General features: G+C 37.8%; 1 protein-coding gene across 1 annotated transcript in view; it reads right to left on the bottom strand.

Annotated features, from left to right (window-relative positions):
- The window catches only part of LOC105224597 (titin), a 62,439-nt gene extending 45,325 nt beyond the window's left edge, over nt 1-17,114 (bottom strand). The window contains exons 1-2 of the mRNA XM_049449737.1: nt 17,110-17,114; nt 16,663-16,994 (exon numbers count right to left, since the gene is read on the bottom strand). Of these exons, the coding sequence (XP_049305694.1) occupies nt 16,663-16,994; nt 17,110-17,114 (337 nt within the window). The remainder of the gene's footprint in view (nt 1-16,662; nt 16,995-17,109) is intronic.
- Nucleotides 17,115-19,838: the final 2,724 nt, after the last annotated feature.

Below are 19,838 nucleotides of genomic sequence, written 5' to 3'. Positions count from 1 at the left end.
TCATGCAAAAAAAAGAAAATAGATAGACATTTTAGGGAGATACTCTCTTTGAGGCAGTTCAAAGTCATAATACTTAATATACTCACAAAAAGCCTACTTTATTTATATATTAACCAACTTATCTGAATTAGATAACTGCTTCTCACTGTCACTCTCGATTTGTATGAGCTTTACGCAGTCAATAACAATAACATTAATTAGCAATAACTGTACAAACTAACCGTAAACAAACATTAACGCCAACAAATTAATGACAATAAATTCGATGAAATAGCAGCAGTAAGCGATAAGGGGCTGCCTCGGCAAGCACATTTACGAGCAAGTAGCGCCAACAGCGAATAATTAGCAGAAAATTTGTAAATTACAGTTAAACGATGTTCGTATGTATGTACTCATGTACGTGCTGACCGCGTGACAGGCGAACATGCAACAGTTAGTTGTTAAGGAAAATTGTGCAAACATTTAGTATATTTATTGTGTGCGGAAAACATTGCAATTTCTAAGTAGAAAAGTGTGTTGATATTTCAGGACTGTGTATATGTTTGGATGTGTGCCTGCAACACCCACATGCGACGGTGAGCACATACAAATTCGGCTTAGGAATATGTGTAGGCACTTTTTGGGTGGGCGAAAATTGTTTTTGTCATAAGTAAAATTTGCTGAGAAAATTCTCAAAATCAACAAGGAAAACTTCGAACGGTATATGATTATGCAAGATTGCCCAAATGTATGTAGCTGTGTGTGCGTGAATATGCGTAGGTGGTTCTTGGCTTGATATTTTACAGTTTTGTGGTGGTTGTGGTGGCAGCGCAGCAGGCGCACAGTTGTTGGTGAAAGCAAAGAGATAATACAACAAGGGATAGAAAAATTGAAAGAAATGGAAGGAAAAGAAGAAATGCACTGCTACAGAAGTGTGGTGAAGTAAGAGGCGTAGAATGATGACATTTGTTAGTTTTTACAGGCGCTGTAGTACTTGAAGGTTAGCGTTTATAATAGAATAAATATGAAAGGGAATAATAAAATCGAATATCGGTCGCCAAAAGCTAAAAAAAAAAATGTTTGTAATGGCATATGGTGAGCCAAGGTTTTGCAAATACCTACATATTGTATGTATATACTAAGAAGACAATAAAGGTAGGAGTTGCTGCCAAACATGGCGGACGAACACATTTCGTAAAAGGAGGAACAAGTATTTTGCTCTAGGGAGCTATTGAAAAATGATTTTCGCAGAAACTTGTCCTTTACCTTGTTGTTTTTGATTCGAAATCTGTGCAATCAGGTCAAAGCGAAATTTTTATTATTTTACTTGATTCAGCTTAAGCAGCTAACAGATAACTATATAGATGGCAGGTGATCCAAGTAGAGGTATCTTTTTCAAGAGAGGTAAAGATAGCTTTTTCAAGCAGTCATGTTATTTTTGTTCAGTATTGCTTGGCATTTGGCATGGAAAGACTTACGCCTGAACAATGTTTACAAATCGTTCAACTTTATTACAAAAGTTCACATTCTTTAAAGAATATGTTTCATGCGCTTCCCTCAACTTATGGTCAACATAATCGGCCTACAGAGCGTACTATTCGCAACACCATCACCCATCTTGAGACGAGAAGATTCGACGTTTTCGAGCCAAATTTTGTTTAGCGATGAGGCTCATTTCTGACTCAATCGGTATGGAAAACAACAAAATTGCCGCAATAGGGACGAAGAGCAACCTGAAAAAATTCAAGAATTGCTATTTCATCCAGAAAAATCGACAATTTGGTGTGATATGTGGGCCGGTGGAATTATCGGTCCATATTTCTTCGAAAATGATGCCGTGAATGGCGACTGTTATCGCGCCTTGATAACCATGTGTGCCTGAAATTGAAGCTCGTGAACTCGGCGACATTTGGTTTCGACTTCCCACTTATCGTATCAATCAATGAGTTTATTGAGAGAACACTTGGGTGAGCAGATAATAGTTTTGGCCCGGTCGATTGGCCATCAAGATCGTGTGGTATTATACAGTTGAACTTTTTCCTGTGGGAATATGTAAAATCTAAAGTCTATGCAGGCAATCCCGCTTCAATTCAGACCTTGCAGCAAAAAATCACGCGTGTCATTCGCCAGTTACCCGTCAAAATGCATGAACGAGTCATCGAAAATTGGACTCAATGGATGGACCATCAGAGATGAAGCTGCGGCCAGCATTTGAAGGAGATAATCTTCAAAGAACTGTAAACCCATTTGTTCTTTAAACATGTAGGGAACTTCGAAATGGATCACCCTTTATATTCAACCTTTAATTTCTCCTTTAATTTTTAACAAATGTGCAAGGAAAATATTCGTAGGTATTTACCGATGATCCATACCATTCGTCTACTTTAACTACTCCGTTCGGCCACACATTTTTTATAAGAAAGGGGAACTCTTAAATACATGTTATATTTCGAGAATCTTTGTTTATTTCATTATTGATCGTTTTTGCAAACATCTACATATAATAGATGGCAGAGAGAGAAGTGCTCGCTCTTGCGTGGTGCGAACTAATTTAGTCATGAAAACTGTTCGTGAACGCATACGCAGGAATCCGCTTAGAAAAAAAGGTAATCTCCGCAAGAAAACCTATCGTTGGTCAACAAAACCAATGAATATATGTACTTCCAAAGACGCAAAAATATAATATTATTCCGAGGATCCAACGTGGTCACGTTCTAGTTGCTGTAATGGTTTGAGAGGGAGTCTCCTTTAAAGGCGTTACACCTCCTTACTTCTTTGAAAACGAGTTTAAAACTGAGACAAAATTGTACCAGGAGGATGGTTTAGAAGGCTTGATGAAGCAGTTAACCATAATCTCTTCGATAGAGATTATTCGATCTTACAACAAGGTTCTGCTTCAGCACACAAGATAAAAACCACCAAATAATGCTCTAAAATGTATCAACATTCTATTCATGAATCCATTGGACTACAATTTGTGGTCAAACTTGGAAAACATGGTCTGTCGTATACTCGACAGAGTCTGGAAAAATCTTTGGTCCGATCAGCGTCGTTAGGTTTAAAAAAAAAAATTGAATATAGTTTTATTTTTATAACGACCTGAACTTGTAACAGAACTTATGGCAGAAAAAAGTAGCTCTCAATAGAAACTTTCTAGAGAAGTGTGGTCAAAACGCTGTAGGTATCTAAGCGCAAAGTCGCAAACTGCTCGAAGTACAGTTGTTTAGAACACTTACAGTCTGAAGTACTTTGAAAATAAGTATAATATTCCCGCCTGTGTATTAAGAAAATATTGAAATTAACTATTAAGTTGTTGTACGATGAATTTGGTGATCAGTTTTTTAACAATTCAGTGATCAAGCCTGTAAGATTTGGGAACTTATGAAAACTTAATAATGTTTATAAAAAAATCGTCGAGGTTGTTTGTTTTTTTTTTAATAAAATCTCCATGCTGGTGACAGTCAACTTAAGAATTTTCGAGAAACAAACTTAATGAAAATGGATTTTTACAAACAAATACTAAGTACTGAAGAATGTCAAGCGAAAAGCAACAACATAACATAAAATTGTGAAAGTAGATAACAGTTATGCTTGGAAATCTGTGTAGAAAAATTACAGTTGCAAAATATTTAAAAAACTGCAGGTAAACCGGTAGTTTTCATAAAATGAGAGGCAATGAAAATGCATTAAACGTAACTTGATGACTCAAACATCAAAAAGGCATGTTGACAAAATTTTCAATGAAGGTTTTTATTTTAAACATTTTAAAATGCATTTGGTATGCGAACAAATGTCATGAAATGAAGGCGTCAACCAATTAGTGTTTTTAGCAGCAATCGAATATTTCGTTTGAGTATAAATATGTAATAATCAATTTACCTGCCTCGGACGTTTTTGTATTATTTTCGTGTTGAGTTTTTTTTTAGTATTTTTTTCATAAATATTTTTATGGTTTTTTTGTTTTTAAGTGTTTTTGCATTGCACAAAAATTCATGAAATATTAAATTGGTTATTTATAAGTTAAGTAAATATTGTGTATAATTTCAAGTGTTGAGAAAAATAAATTTACAGTTACTTTTACAGTTAGTTAGTAATTTTGTACAAATATTTTGAAAATTAAAATGTCTAAAGAGAAAGAGTACATTTAAACGGCACATTTCAGTTGCGCTTGCTAAACAATTACTTTCTTTTTGTTGCTTCGCTATTATACAAAATATTTATTTAAAAGAAATATTGCTCTGCTAAATTTGTTTGTAATTAAAATGTTTCTTTTTTAATATGTGTGAAACGCTCATATTTACCCATGATCCATCCAAGGTGGCAAGCTTGCTCACTCGCTTATGTTGTGGGTGGACAAGCTCAACAAGCGCCGCACGCTTGAACCGAGCGTTTGAGGGATGAGATGCTTAGTTGGCTTTACATGTTGTTGTTGTTAATTTTGGCATGCAATTTTTTGACACTGTGAAACACTGTTTTATTGATTAAACACGATTTTTTTAAATAGTTTATTGCGTAATTGTGTGGCATAAATTTATTTTTGGTTACGCATTTCGCTTGCGTTGCTCATTTGTTGGTATTCACAGTCACAGCGCCTAAGATTATGCAATAATACAATTTATGAGGGCATATATGTGTGTGTAGTACCACATGTGTGCAAGCATACATTCCTAAGCGTATAGAATTTCATTCGTTTAACACAGTGGCAATAAACATCGCCAGACATCCAAGCAAGTTCAGCTGACATACCACCTCTGATGTAATCACACTTAAACTAGTTTAAAGCAGGTATATGTATCACCTTTTTATATGTGTTTATATATATAGTTGTAATGGCGCTCGATGATGTAAAAAATATCATTATATAATATTTACTGCTTTGAGCGAAAATTAGTAAGACTTTATACATAATTTTAAAATTCTTAAATTATTCTTAAAACAATGTCGCCCCTTCAAAGTAATCCCACTTAGCCCTAATGCCCTTGCACCAACATTTTTTCCAATCCTCGAAAAAGTTGTTAAAGTCCATTTCGGGAAAAGCCTTCTAGGCGTAAAGTGATTCACTTTTAAAAACCCAAAGTTCATGCTTCAATGATTGAAATGATCGACAGCGTTCGGTTCGGTTTGTATATCATCCGCTGAACACTGATTTACTCGCGCACTTCTGTTCTATTTCAAATACATTTTCATTGTTGATACATTTTTTGCCACACTTGATTCAAATCAATTCAGTAGAAAATTGTTGTTGTTTGCTGTACTCGTGGTTTACCCGCAGTTTCACATCGATTCAAACAATCGCCGCAACGCTATGAATTGACATGATACGATTTGAACCGAAGCCAGACATACCGTTTACTTGATCGTGATTGCCGAAGAACAGATTGTTCATGTTGCATCAAATCAGTTGACGCTGGCGGGTACTCGAATTGATCAACAATGTTGTCTATGACGAACTGCATTGATTTGATTGTGCTTTTGGCACAAGTGTTTGTTCTGATTTAATCATACTCGCTGCAGCTCTCTGGTGCATACCTTAAGTAGTTAACACCAATCTAGAACCCTCAAAAGTTGCTTAACTATGATGAATTATTTGTCGTCTTACACAATAATCTCTGCAAAATTTCGTGAATATAATTTTTCACAAAAAAAAAAAAAATTTCCGTATAAGAATTTGCATTGAATCGACAAATACAACGGTTATATGATATTGTGTTCCGACATCGGCTCTTGAAGAGAAAATAATCTGTGCAAAACTTCATATTGATATCTCATAAACTGAAGAATTAGTCTGCCTACGTACAGGCGGTGAGACAGACGGACTTGGCTAAATCGGATCATGTATGGAATTTTCAAAGATTTTTTAGAACATACCATCTATGAAAATTTTATAGAGCTTTACTTAAGAAGCCGAATATCTCGAGAAAAATTAATGATAGCGATTTTGAGCTCGGACCTTTTCTGTAGCAAAAAAAAATTGCTACAAGTATATCTCGAACATTTTTTCCATAGCTCGTGTCATTTACGAGATATATACAAAAAAATGCGAATTTCGTGAAAAAATCAGGTTTAGAACCGCGTGCTACCTCGCCGGTGTGAGTTTCGACTTTTTCGAATTGCGCACTTTTATAGAGTATTCAATTCTAAAGAATTCGAATCTAAAGTTAAAACGATGCCATAAAATGTCTCTGAGCCATAGAAATTTAAAGAATTGATTTTTATCACGATTGTCATGTATTTTCAATAGAAAATTTGTACATGCCTTGGTCCAGTCCTTAATGTTAATATTAAGGACTCAAATTTTCAAATAATTTTTTTAGGGTATTTCCAAGTAATTTCATGATGAGATTGAAAAAAATGAATAGTTAAAAAAACCTAATACAACCTTGTATACATATATAGGTAGATATGCACAAGCCAACGTGCGCCAAAAACCGAAGAGCAGCGGAATCTACAAACGGTTCAAAGCAGTGAAAAAGTTACCTTGAAAACTATTTTCGGCGATTGCAATAGCAATACACACAAAAGTAAAGTATATAAAGTAAAAAACTCAAAAAGAATGCTTCACATAAAAGTGGATAGCACTCTCCAAACTAAGGCTGCAGCAATTAGCGATAATTTTTTGCTATTACACTGCAATAAAAAGCTAACCGAAAAGCCATGAATGGCATTAAAGAGAATTAGCGCATTGAAAAAATTGCTCTGTGATAAAAATTTTAATTTTCCATTTTACCGAAAACTGCAAGTGAAACTTTAGTTTACCTTTTGCTGCACTTCTTTGCATACTTTAAGGCGCACTTCCACAGCTTAGACTGCTAATGTTGGCTTAACAATTGTGACGTTCACAATTTGCCACTCATTTGCATTATCTTCATGCATTTCTTTTTCATAAAAGAGAGAATGACGCTGGTGTGGCGGAAACCGTGCTGTAAGGCAGTGCGGAGGGGTCCATATAAGTACTACTAGTCATAATTTTATGGCAGCGAATGTGAAGGAACGTTAAATAGAGATAGAGCCCATGTGTGGGGGCAAACAAAGCGATTGTACGCTTATATGTACCGCTATATAGCTTGGCCACAAACAATTCCACACAATTATTTTCGTTTCCTTTTCTTTGTGCCATTCTGCTATAGTCTTCTGCTGTATTCCTTTGAGTAAGCATTTTGATTTTATACATTTGCGTTACTACTTTGCGAGTTGTTGTGTTTGCCTAAGCAATTTCAGCGATTATCTTTGCACCATACAACGCTCAGCTTGCACTGACGTGCTTTTTATGTGTTTGTTTGTTTGATTTCTTCAGTAGTTTTGTTTTTTTATTTTTATGTTTTCTTGACCTAGTTCGTGCGTTTGCGGCGTAATCGCAAATAATTCAAAAGAAAATCCGTGCGATGTTGAAAAAGCGCTAAGAAAATCACATGTCTTGGGAAATGAATTTTATTTGCTCAGATCGATAAGCTTCTACTAGGATAACTAGCTGAAATTCGTGCAAAATTAAATTCTGTATTCAAGGGATATATGATTTTAGCTGCCTAGTGGATATTATGAACGTTAAAGACCGAGTTGAGGTGTCCACTTATTAAATGATTTTAAAAACAAAACAAACGTAATACTTCGATTGGACGGAGGCTATAATACAAAAAAGATTCCTTTTAAGTACGTGATTTTGATCGGTAAGTTTGTATGGCAGCTATGTGCTATGGTGATCCGGTTCGATCCGATCCGTGCGATCTCAATCATTTATTCGTCAATGGCACCGTTGCTCTGGCAACAACATACGCTAAGTTTCGTAAATAAACCTTGTAAAATGAATCAGTTTTCCCTACGAGCATTTGATTTTGATTGCTCAGTTCGTATGAAAGCTAAATGCTACAATAGTCCGACGTCGGTGGTTCTGACAAATGTGTAGGTTTTTGGGAAGAACGGAATTGATGTCTTAAACATTCAAAGTAAATCCCGACAAATTATCAACCGGAAAACGTTCTTCGTTGCCGGATATCAAACTTCGGCAGAGTATAAGTACGAAATACAAAAAAAACTGTTGTGACTGATTTTAAAGTCGGATCGATTAGTAAAATAAGATTTTGTAACTAAATTTTTCAAAATTCTAGGTCAAGCTTCAGTGTTCTAGACCTCACACTGATATTTTAGAGTAAAGCATAGAGATGGAATTTATCTAAAGAAAGCCACACGCTCAGTATTTTATATATTAAATCCATATTTAGGAAGACGGTTTAGTGACTGAATTTATCCGAAGTTGAAGTCAAAGCTTATTATGTGTATCTTAAGTTTTTAAAGGATCTTTTTCCATATTCATACACTACTTCAAAAAACGGAGTTTATAAAATTTTCAGAATGTATATATACGTTAACTAGAGCTGTTTTCTTTTTTCCTTGGTCGTGTTTTTACGTGGCGGATCCCAAATCCAGCGCAAAACTCCGTGTAGGGGATGTTTCGTCTTATCACTTTAGCTCGCCGTCAAACGAATGCTTTTTGCGTACCCTGAGGATCCTAGGTCTAAGACCGGAAGTCGTGAGCTGCTTAGGCCATATGAAAAAGAATCGTTCTGAACACTTCCAAGTGAATGGCGCTCAGAGAACTTTCCTCACTTGCGCAAACTTCAACAGACGACTTTTTACTCCAACGACAATGAGATAGTTCAACGAATTAAACAGCGGCTACGCTGGTAGGTCATGTCAACCGATTGGATGAAAACACTCCAGCTTTGGTAGTATCCGACGCAGTACCTACCGGTAGAAACAGAAAAAGGGAAGACTTCCACTCCGTTGCAAAGACCAAATAGAGAAGTACCTGGCTGCACTTGAAATCACCAATTGGCGAAAAACAGCGAAAAGGAAGAACGACTGGCGTGCTGTTGTAAGCTTGGCTATAATAATGTCAGCGGTGCCTACACCAATAAAGAAGAAGATATCTACGTTATCTTACATACGCACCAAGAAGAAAGTGTAGGCAGGAGAGAGACGCTGGAACGCCTCTAAAGCATCTGTATAGGTTTATCTATAATCTTAAATATCCAGCGTCATAAAAGCTTTGAGTCACCGCCTAGAGAGTGATGGATTGTTATAAATAACATTTTCTGTATACTCCCAGCAATACATTGCAGACTACTAACCGATTTCCTCAAAAAAAGTTTACTTATCATCTCGTTCCATGACTGCATTTGGCACACATAATCCACCGACTGCGAACATTTAATCCACTAGGCAACTTTCTCCTCCGTTCACCCCTTTACCGTGGGCCAAATGCATTTCAATCTTCGGCCAAAACAATAGCACCAACAACAAATGTGTGGATTTGCCGCTTTGCTTTTGCTTACTTGCATTCCACTTGCCGCATTGAGGACAAGCACTTACTGTACAAAGCCAGATTAAGAGCGGTGACAGCTTGTCTACGCTACGTAAACGTAATTTTGTGGTAGATGAAAACCGTACCGAAACTTAACGTCAGCTAACTGCGCGACATTGTTACATAATCCGGTCGTTTCAGGAGATAAGCCTGTCTTGTGTCTAACAGGGCGGGAAATAGAAGCAAAAGATATTTTCAAGGTCAATCAACATTGTTTCTGCTTACATTTCACGCAATGATTTCATTTGAGAAGTCGAAGTTTCGAGTTCGCGGTCCAGACCGACCCACGTTTGTGGTGCCCAAGGAGCAGAAGATTTCGCTTGAGCACAAAAAATGGTTTCTCTAAAATATTTGACATATCTTTAGATTAAAAATAAAAAACCCCAGACGGTTGAGACATCGTTGAAGACATGTCTCGTTCTGGATGATCCCCGACCTCTTGAACTGATGAAAATATAAAAAAGTGAAGGATGGGCTGTTTGAAAATCGCCAGGCAAGCATTAGGGAGATGGGCAGAAAGCTCGACATCTCTCGAGAGTCCGTCCGAATGATTGTGGTGTGCATTTTGGGTATAAAACACGTCCTTGTTCGAGTCGTCCCGATAAAGCTGCATTTTTTTCGCATCGAGCCACGATTGTGCCTGAATTTAAAGCCAAAACGCAATGAATACCATCGATCAACGACCTTATTCATCAGATTTGACTATGTGCATGCGATTTTTTCTTGTTCATCAAACTGCAATTGCCGCCCCGTTTTCAGTCGGTCGAAGAGATAAAACAAAATTCGCTGAATAAAATGAATACCATGCCTAAAAGTGCTTATGGAAAGTGTTTCGAGGATTGGTGGTTATTACTTTGAAAGCAAAAAGTAAAAATATTTTGTTAAACAATTAAATATTTAGTGTTTCATTTACAATTTCCGGGTACTTTTTTCACAATGTACATTATCACTATTTATTTTTAAGGTTTAAATTATGTAAGTTTATATACCCTGAACAACGTATATTAAGTTTGTTATTAAGTTTGTAACACTCTTTGAGGAAATTTTAAGGATCGCACCCCTACGGCATGTCATACAAAGCAGTCATACAGACTGATCTATCAAAATCGAGTCGTTGTATGAAATTTTTGTTATTCCTGCAGGTACGCTTCGGTGTACCCGAAGTTAAACTTTTTTCTTGTTTTTTAAGGTATTTGCCGTGATAAACGATTAAGACATTTTATAAAAAAAAATACATAAAAATAAGATCCATTAGACTCTTACACGAAATACTTCGCATTACAAGTTAAAAATTTTAAATTTTGCCACACAAAATTCACACCCAGAAAAAATTGTTGGTTTAAAAACAAGGAGAAATATGTATGCCTGCTTATTAATATGCCGTTATTATTAAATAAATAAGTTTTGATTAACGCCACAAATTTCTATTAAAAAACTCATCATGTTTTGATAATCTTTTGAAGTAAGATTTCTACGCCGAAATATTCAAGCACGTACACAGACACACACACACACCCACAGAAATGCAGCTAGCAGTAGCAGCGGATTTGCCACGTAACGGATTCATGAGTTTCCAATAAAAGCAAAGTACGCTGCCCAAATAGATAACGAAAATCAACGATGCTGAGCTAGTTACACGCTGGTGGGCAAGTTGAGCTTCGACTCAAAGTACGCCATGGCGGATGAGTAACACGGATGTGCGTTGTGAAGGAAATTTCTGATTTGTTGCTGCTCTCTGCATTTTGGTTTTTGCTTGAGCACTGCGATCGATTGGCGGTTATTTAACACACTGATTCGCGCTTCTCTTGGAGAAAATAATTTTTCGTTTGTTTTTTATTTTATTTCTTCATTTGTTTTGTTCACACACACTCGCACATACACTTTCGACACAGTTTTTTTAATAACCAGTATGCATTGCTACATTTTGTGACCAAAAATTAGCTTGCGAAAGGCGTTCGAAAACAAAACGGAAAATGGCTCGAAAGCAGCAGAACGCTGCAACGGACGCCAAGCAAATGCGCTGCACTACGGCGACCTCAGCTGACAGCACGTTTTTAGCACACCAGCCAACACAGGCACACATACATGCTGATATACATACATATATATGTACGAATAAACACCGTTGTGACGCTGCGCCCCTCACGGTTGAAAATAAAACGAGTAATGAACTATCCAACCAAGCGACCAACCCACCAGCAAGAATATCAAGGCTAACGATGGTGGGTAATATGCATGTGTGTACTTGCGTTATCGCACACACACACACACACCGCTTTCTAACCGTGCCCACTTGCAGTGCGAAAGGTTTTCGCCTCTGCGCCCACTCAGCGCTTCATCTATCACACACAACTCGTGAGTTGTGTAGTTCGCTGAATTACTCGCTCCCTTTCCTAAACCTTATATATATTTATATGTATATGTGTGCGTGATTTGGTTATATGTTGGAATGCTGTTATGTCGTGCTAGCAGCTGTGGTCGCTGCTTTTGCACAGTTATCACAAAAATTGTCTTTTTTTCACCACTCTTCTTTTGTTTTCCACCACTATTTTCAAGCACTCTTTTGTTTTGTAAACTTTTGCAGTTTCATTATTTTGCTTTTTTCGCTTAATTCCTTCTACGTTTTCTTGCATTTTCGCACCTTACACAATTTGTTGTTGTTTTGGCAATTATTGGTTATGCGGTGTGTTGCTGGTGGAGGCGCATTTGCGGTCAATGCTTCACCAGTTTGTTTTTTGCTCCTCGCACACTTAACTGTAACCACTGTATTCTGTTCCGGATCCAAGCGTTGTTACTAGCAGCAGACGTCCGACGTGACTGAATGGTTTTGTGTGAAGTGCTAATACCATTAGTCAATACTTTGACATTGAATCCTATATTTGACAGTTTTCGAGTTTGCGCAGTGGTCACAAGATATCTGATACTGACAGTTGGCACAGTGGGTAATAAAGTGTAACTTTCTGGTATTGTATATTCGGTTATCTGTAACGTAATTTCATCAAGTAGATGAAAACTGCTCATTTACGCCGGGAAATACTCGAAAACGGAATTCTATTACATGTAACTGAGTCAATATTGAGCCCTCATCTCTATTATAATAATAATAGTGGTCTGATGGAGTATTTCGTGGTAAGCATATGGGGAAAATAAATTTCTAAGTAGACTTCTTCAAAGACTCAAAATAAAGATTATAAGTAAGGAAGCGCAAAGTTCGGGTGTAACCGGACATTTTATACTCTCGCATGAATTAAATCTGGTATACAGCTGGTGAACCAACCATCAGGCCATCAGACCTAATAAAAATTCTAGATGTTCATGGTTTTGGTATTTCGAATGGTTTTAATTATAGGTACATACCCTCTACCATTTGTTCGGACCTCCTATCTGATCACAGTGCAGTTTTGCACGAAGTTAAAGCGCTTCTACTCGCAGTGAATAAACCTACCAGAGTAATTGCAAATATTTTAAATTATCGCAATTCCCAAGGAGACAATGTGGACCCCAACATCTCATATCCTCTGAGGCATATATCGATTATGATGCGGAAGTTTTGACCAGAAGCAAAACAATGGCGTCCATATAAATACGTTAGAAGCTAGAACCACACAGAGCGTCCAGACCAGACCACCAGACCACCAGATACCTCTGGTCCAATGAAGTAATGACAATGCTAAGAGAGAAGAAATGTATACGGTATGCATGGCAAGTCAGTAGAAATCCTAATGACAAAAGACTTCTCAATCGTGTCACAAAAGGAGCTGAAGCATGTTCTCTGCAAATTGCGCTATAAGTTTCTAGAGGCGTTTTGGGTTGCTGCCAAACCAGAAGATCTAATAAATAGTTTTTAGAATGCGACTAGATAAAACAATAAGCCGATAACTAGATGCACACCAATTTTAAACTACAGAGTTCACTGTTGCAGGACTAATACAGAGATAGTCGAGGTGTTTGCCACACTTCCCCAACATACGTTTACTCCTAACGAGTTTAGTGGTGAATCTAGAAATGCGGTAGTCAGACAGATTTTGGATGTTGCTTGTCAAATTTTCGATTGCTGAAATAGAGGTTGTAGAGGTGAAGAAGAAGATCAAGGCATTGGCATACAAAAAGATACCAGGTTATGATAGAATTAATGTGTTTGAACTTAAAGCGCTACCCGAAAACGTAATCAGCATGATTGTCAATTTAACGGAATGCTCAGACTTTGTCTTTTGTGCTACATATAATAGGTCAATCTGAACAATTTCTTCCGATATTACATTATTTCTAAAGGGTGATTTTTTAAGAGCTTGATAACTTTTTTTTAAAAAAAAACGCATAAAATTTGCAAAATCTCATCGGTTCTTTATTTGAAACGTTAGATTGGTTCATGACATTTACTTTTTGAAGATAATTTCATTTAAATGTTGACCGCGGCTGCGTCTTAGGTGGTCCATTCGGAAAGTCCAATTTTGGGCAACTTTTTCGAGCATTTCGGCCGGAATAGCCCGAATTTCTTCGGAAATGTTGTCTTCCAAAGCTGGAATAGTTGCTGGCTTATTTCTGTAGACTTTAGACTTGACGTAGCCCCACAAAAAATAGTCTAAAGGCGTTAAATCGCATGATCTTGGTGGCCAACTTACGGGTCCATTTCTTGAGATGAATTGTTGTCCGAAGTTTTCCCTCAAAATGGCCATAGAATCGCGAGCTGTGTGGCATGTAGCGCCATCTTGTTGAAACCACATGTCAACCAAGTTCAGTTCTTCCATTTTTGGCAACAAAAAGTTTGTTAGCATCGAACGATAGCGATCGCCATTCACCGTAACGTTGCGTCCAACAGCATCTTTGAAAAAATACGGTCCAATGATTCCACCAGCGTACAAACCACACCAAACAGTGCATTTTTCGGGATGCATGGGCAGTTCTTGAACGGCTTCTGGTTGCTCTTCACCCCAAATGCGGCAATTTTGCTTATTTACGTAGCCATTCAACCAGAAATGAGCCTCATCGCTGAACAAAATTTGTCGATAAAAAAGCATTTCGAACCGAACACTGATTTTGGTAATAAAATTCAATGATTTGCAAGCGTTGCTCGTTAGTAAGTCTATTCATGATGAAATGTCAAAGCATACTGAGCATCTTTCTCTTTGACACCATGTCTGAAATCCCACGTGATCTGTCAAATACTAATGCATGAAAATCCTAACCTCAAAAAAATCACCCGTTATGAACAATAACTCAACCCAAATTTCGCGAAGATATATCGTCAAATGTGTAAGTTTTCCATACAAGCATTTGATTCCGATCATTCAGTTAGTTATAAGGCAGCTATATGTTATAGTGGTCCGATATCGGCAGTTCCGCAAATGAGCAGTTTCTTGAAAAGGAAATGACGTTAGCAAAATTTCAAAACGATATATTAAAAAGTGAGGAACTAGTTCGTATATATACAGACAGACGGACAGACAGACAGACGGACATGGCTAAATCGACTCAGCTCAACATACTGACCATTTATATACACATATATATACTTTATAGGGTCTCCGACGCTTCCTTCTGGGTATTGCAAACTTCGTGGCAATCTTAATATACCCTGTCCAGGGTATAACTAGCAATGCGTTTGCTGCTAAAGTATTACTTGCGCAATCAGCGACGTTACATGCCATTATGCTGAGACGGATTTGAGACCTGTTCATGCTGGCTCGCAAGGCAGTGTACTCACCTCTTTGCTCTACATTCTGTATACAGCAGAACTTCCAGCGATCAACTTTGACTCCACAATGACGACAACCTATGCTGATGATACTACACTGCACTACTAGCATCAAGAGGAAGCCCTGTTTCTGGTTCCAAAATACTGCAGATGCAATTGAATGCTCTAAAACAATTGTTCAATTTTTCTTACTTTCTTCTATGAAGTAGAATCATACTTTCTTGGGTGTAAATTTTTGCGTTTCTGACTCATTTATTTAGTGAGTTATTGCACTTTTAGCATAATGGGCGTGGTTCCCATTCAGTTTAATACATTTTAACTACACTGAGAGGCTGCCGAAAATATTTGTCTTAAACGATTTCGTCAATTTAACTGTAATGGCTTGCAAGAAGAGGTGGACGGACAGACAGTCAGTCGGAATTCAACTCATCTCGTTGCCTTGTACAATTATTCAACTTTTTGTGGCAACATGTGAGAGAGTAAAGTGAGAGATAGAGCTTCATGATGCCATAAAATAATTAAAATTGGACCTCAAGAGTCAGCAAAGCATCTTGATTGAACGCATGAAAAGCTGCTGGGATTAACTTTATTCGCGCAAGTTCACCTGGATAAGCGAACTAATGTAGAATACCAAATAACTCCTACAAGTAACATCCGCCAATATGGCTACAGATTTTTAAACTTAAACGATAGAAATTCGAACCTTATTGAACGCAAAAAGCTAACTAAAATATTTTGCAATTTATCTTGAACCACAAGGATCTTATGACTTCATGACCTAATGATTGATCAGCGCTCGCGAAGCTAACGTGTGGGTCAGTCAACTACTAGTAAACTACAAGAAATGAGAGGACGATATATTCCTATAATATTGACATTGTGATAGGAGCTGAATAGATAGGAATAGGTAGTTGCACTTCCCAGGTTTATGACGATATGACTGATAGAATTGAAATTTGAAAAATTCAGAGCTCATGACGACCATTTACAAAAAGAATGAGACTGATTGATCTGGCCGGTAAATCATAACCAATCTTTTATCGTTATTTGAACTCACGATCTTCCATAGATTAGTCACATACCAACTAGGTAAATATAAAGCTGACGAGCTGTGCAAGGTAAGGGACCTAGATCCGCTATCAGTAGAATTGGAACGCGTCGAGGTTCTGCTCTCCCATCGCTTTCTGTGCTGATCGGTTCTTGCATTGTTCCAATATCCTTTTGTCCCAAGGTCGAGGGAAGAGATCCAGTGATTTCTTTACCCTCAGAAAGATTAGCCCCTTTCTGGTTGTGGGAGTTCTAACAAGCGTCCACACTATAAAGTTGAGCATCTTACCGGTTACCTGGTGCATCTCAACACTTCCTTCTTGATTGTTCTTCGGAAATAGGAGGAGTAGTTCAAGTGAAATCTACATTTTGATGTTCAGTCATCGAACCTAACTTAACCCTAACCTAGTCACACGCTGAATTTACTGGCAACGGTTTCAATAATCAATAAAATAAGGCTATTTCTAATTAGCTCTAAAATCGCAAAAATTAGAAGTGATATAATGTGATTGATTCATTTCAAAATTTTCATTTTCGTTTCCAATTTTACTAAACAACTGTATCTTATTGAAAATATACTCACGGTATCGTACATAGAGCAATGCGTCTACGAAGCCACACAAAGCGTCCTGATGCCTTCGATTGCGCTCACGTGAGATTAGCACACGTTCCAAGAAATGACCCATCAAACGTATTTCGACTTTTAAAATGGCCGAAATATCAATGAGCTTACGTACACTAAAATGCTCCAAGTCCTGAGCGCAGCTAGCGAATTTCAACGAACTGAAGTCGAACATGTCCGGATCGTCTTTGCTAAATTTACCGCTATACTTGCTGAACCGCCTTGAATGTTGTTCTCTCTGTTGCTTGCCGTAAATGTCCCACAAAAGTGAGCTCAACAATTGTTTCACCTCGCTGGGCAACACAAAAACAAAGAAAAAATGCGTGTAGGGCGTGAGAAGTCGTTGGAAGTTCGTCGTTGATTCCGCTTATCAGCGTCGTTGAAACTTTAGCAAACATAAATACTTACCTCATGCTATTGTTGTTATTGTATGCGCTTCTGTTTCAATGTTGTACTTGCGTGGTAGTTTCTTTACTCGCTCAAAGCTTTAACTGCATGAATTACTAAGAAATTTGAATTTTTATCAGGTTTGTGTTATTGAATTGCTTTTTTCTTGCTTTTAATTTGACTTTATTTTATGCAGTGACTTTGAAATTTTGTTTGGAAAAAAACGTTATGTCATTAAAAGTTCAAAACAAGTTTGCGTTTACTTGAACAACGGTATTCACATTAAAGACAATGAAATTTCACCGATATTACATTTAAATAATACTAGTAGTAAAGGGTAAATATGATATACCAGTACCTGGGTATAATAAAATCTGCACTGGCCAACGACTTCCATCCAACGGAAAAGGTTTGACTAGTTTTTCTAAACAACCTTCCACTCGAATTAAGGTAGCTTAATAAGGAATAATTAGCCTTTATGAATATATTTATTGATCGATTTGGTCTATTATGTTCCATGGTAGTTATATGCTTCCTTATTCCGATCTGAGACATATGTTCGGAGATTATAACATTGGCTTAGAAAATAATTCATATCGAAGTTAGGGAAGATATATTAAGAGAAGAAAAGTTTCCATACAAGGACTTGATTTTGACCGCAACTCTATGGCAGCTCGATATCGCAAAACCCGAGGAACTAGTTCACGTGTATACATTTAGATGGACTGAGAGTTCGACATGGCTAAATGAACGCAGCTCGTCACCTCGTTTTGTATGTATATGTACATATGAATATTTTATGGATCTCCAACGTTTCTTTCTAGATGTTACAAACTTCGTAGCAAACTTAATATACCCTTTATTAGGTTAGGTTAGACTGCTGATCCAGAGAGATCGTATGTGGACTGCTATATGTATGCTATATGTCCTTTGTGAAGCTAAAGAAAAGAAGAACTCCTGCGTTCGGACTCATAAATTAGCAAAACACTCAGTTCCCAATAAAAGAGGCGTTTAATTTCCATACCCGCAAGTTCGGTGGGATGTCTGAAGGTATGCGCTGCCAAGAGTTTAAGCCTTGGCCTCCCAAACGCGGGATATTCAAGAAGGAAGTGTTGAGTTGTAGATACAGATGGCATCTGGTAAGATTCCCAACCTTACATACCGCAATGGCCTACTTAAACCCCACAGCCTGACTGAGGGAGACTGATCTTGGTCCAAAAGGATTTTGCGACAGCGCATGTACCGATGATTGCTCAGTGCTGGCCAAGCTTCCGCTAAGCTCAGTTATCTAGGTATAGAACACAAAAGGGTACGGATGAACCGACTCGCTCCCATTCTACTGAAAGCAGTCCTAGGACGCCTTTCATTGCAAGCTTATCATATTAACAATTGCGCTCTTTCCAGTCCACTCATACCAGGATTTCCATAAAGAAACTCGATGCTATTGACAACGAGGTTAGGCACTCCCTGACCAACCCTGAAGGCACTATTAATGAGTTCAAGGCTACATAGTACCGCCGCCTTGATTCTGAGTGAATGGTCACTTCTCTGAAGGAGGACGCATTTCGGAGCAGAAAATCTACTGCTACCTTAATGGATGCAGGAAATCTAAAGATTGAGCTAATAGAGAGTTTCTGACAGTAAACCTCTCCATCAACTTTCCCCCTCAAAGCTTTGACCTATCTGTAAAGAAGCTCATTGCCCCTCTCTTCCTACGGCATCTCCCATAACTCCCTCAGCGGTGTATGGACAGAGAAGGAGCCACCAGTGTTTGTTTTGGCGACCCTTTTCCCTATTCATGATATAAATTTCTTAGAAGGTTTGCTTTGGTAGAGTGATGTGTGAGACATGTTTACTAATTCTTTCGAAATTCTTAAGCGTCGAGTTCCATACTTTCTTTAATGAAACCTATTTTTTATGCCGCTCCTTTTTTTGTGCCTGAAGCATTGAAAAATTGACTGAAAAACTATATGTGATTGGTTAAAAATTACTCGGATTTGTGATAAACATCCCTAATAATGATTTTTTCAGTGGTCAAGTCTTCAACTCCGTTACCTTAAAATTCGCTGTTAAGAGAATATTCTTATAGCTTCGTCGCGTTATGGTCGTTGTACCATAATAAGTAGTCAATTAACATAGCTGCGATTTTGGTTTTGTCGTTTCCGTTTCGGTAATTTGACAGCGTGGCCCTACACTTTTGGAATACAAGTCCGCCCCGTAGACGGCTCTGATAACTGCTATATCGGTCCAGCTGGATGTCAATAGGCGGCATGTTGACTAGTACTGCAGCACCATCGCTTGATATCGATCTGAAAGCACTTATTACTCGGATTGCAGAAAGCCTATTCACTGCTTTTATAGGTCTTGTTTATAATTTTATGCCCAGCGGCTGTATCCATATTGGTGCTGCATACAATATCACGGAACTCCGATTGCCTAGGATTTAAATATTGTGCAAAAAACTTTGTAAACCATAAAAATTTGGACGTGTAGAAAAACAAGCTCGATACATGGATTGACACACGAATCAATGCAAAAATCTCATTAACCGAGTTTCCATCCGCAAATCGCAGCTGCAACGCAACAAAATCGTCCTGTTTTTGAATCGAATAGTTACGGGTGATTAAAACGTCAAGAGAAACCCGCTGGAAGCCGGTGAGCCGGCGGTGATTGCTCAGAAGTCGCCAAGCTTGCCCAAGCAACTTACGTTGATAGTGACTGGCCAGAAGCTCCGGCGTCCAGCTAAAAGT

The sequence above is a fragment of the Bactrocera dorsalis genome, chromosome 2, assembly GCF_023373825.1.
Source record: "Bactrocera dorsalis isolate Fly_Bdor chromosome 2, ASM2337382v1, whole genome shotgun sequence".
Taxonomy (NCBI): domain Eukaryota; kingdom Metazoa; phylum Arthropoda; class Insecta; order Diptera; family Tephritidae; genus Bactrocera; species Bactrocera dorsalis.
This window is presented reverse-complemented; position numbering and strand designations above follow the sequence as displayed.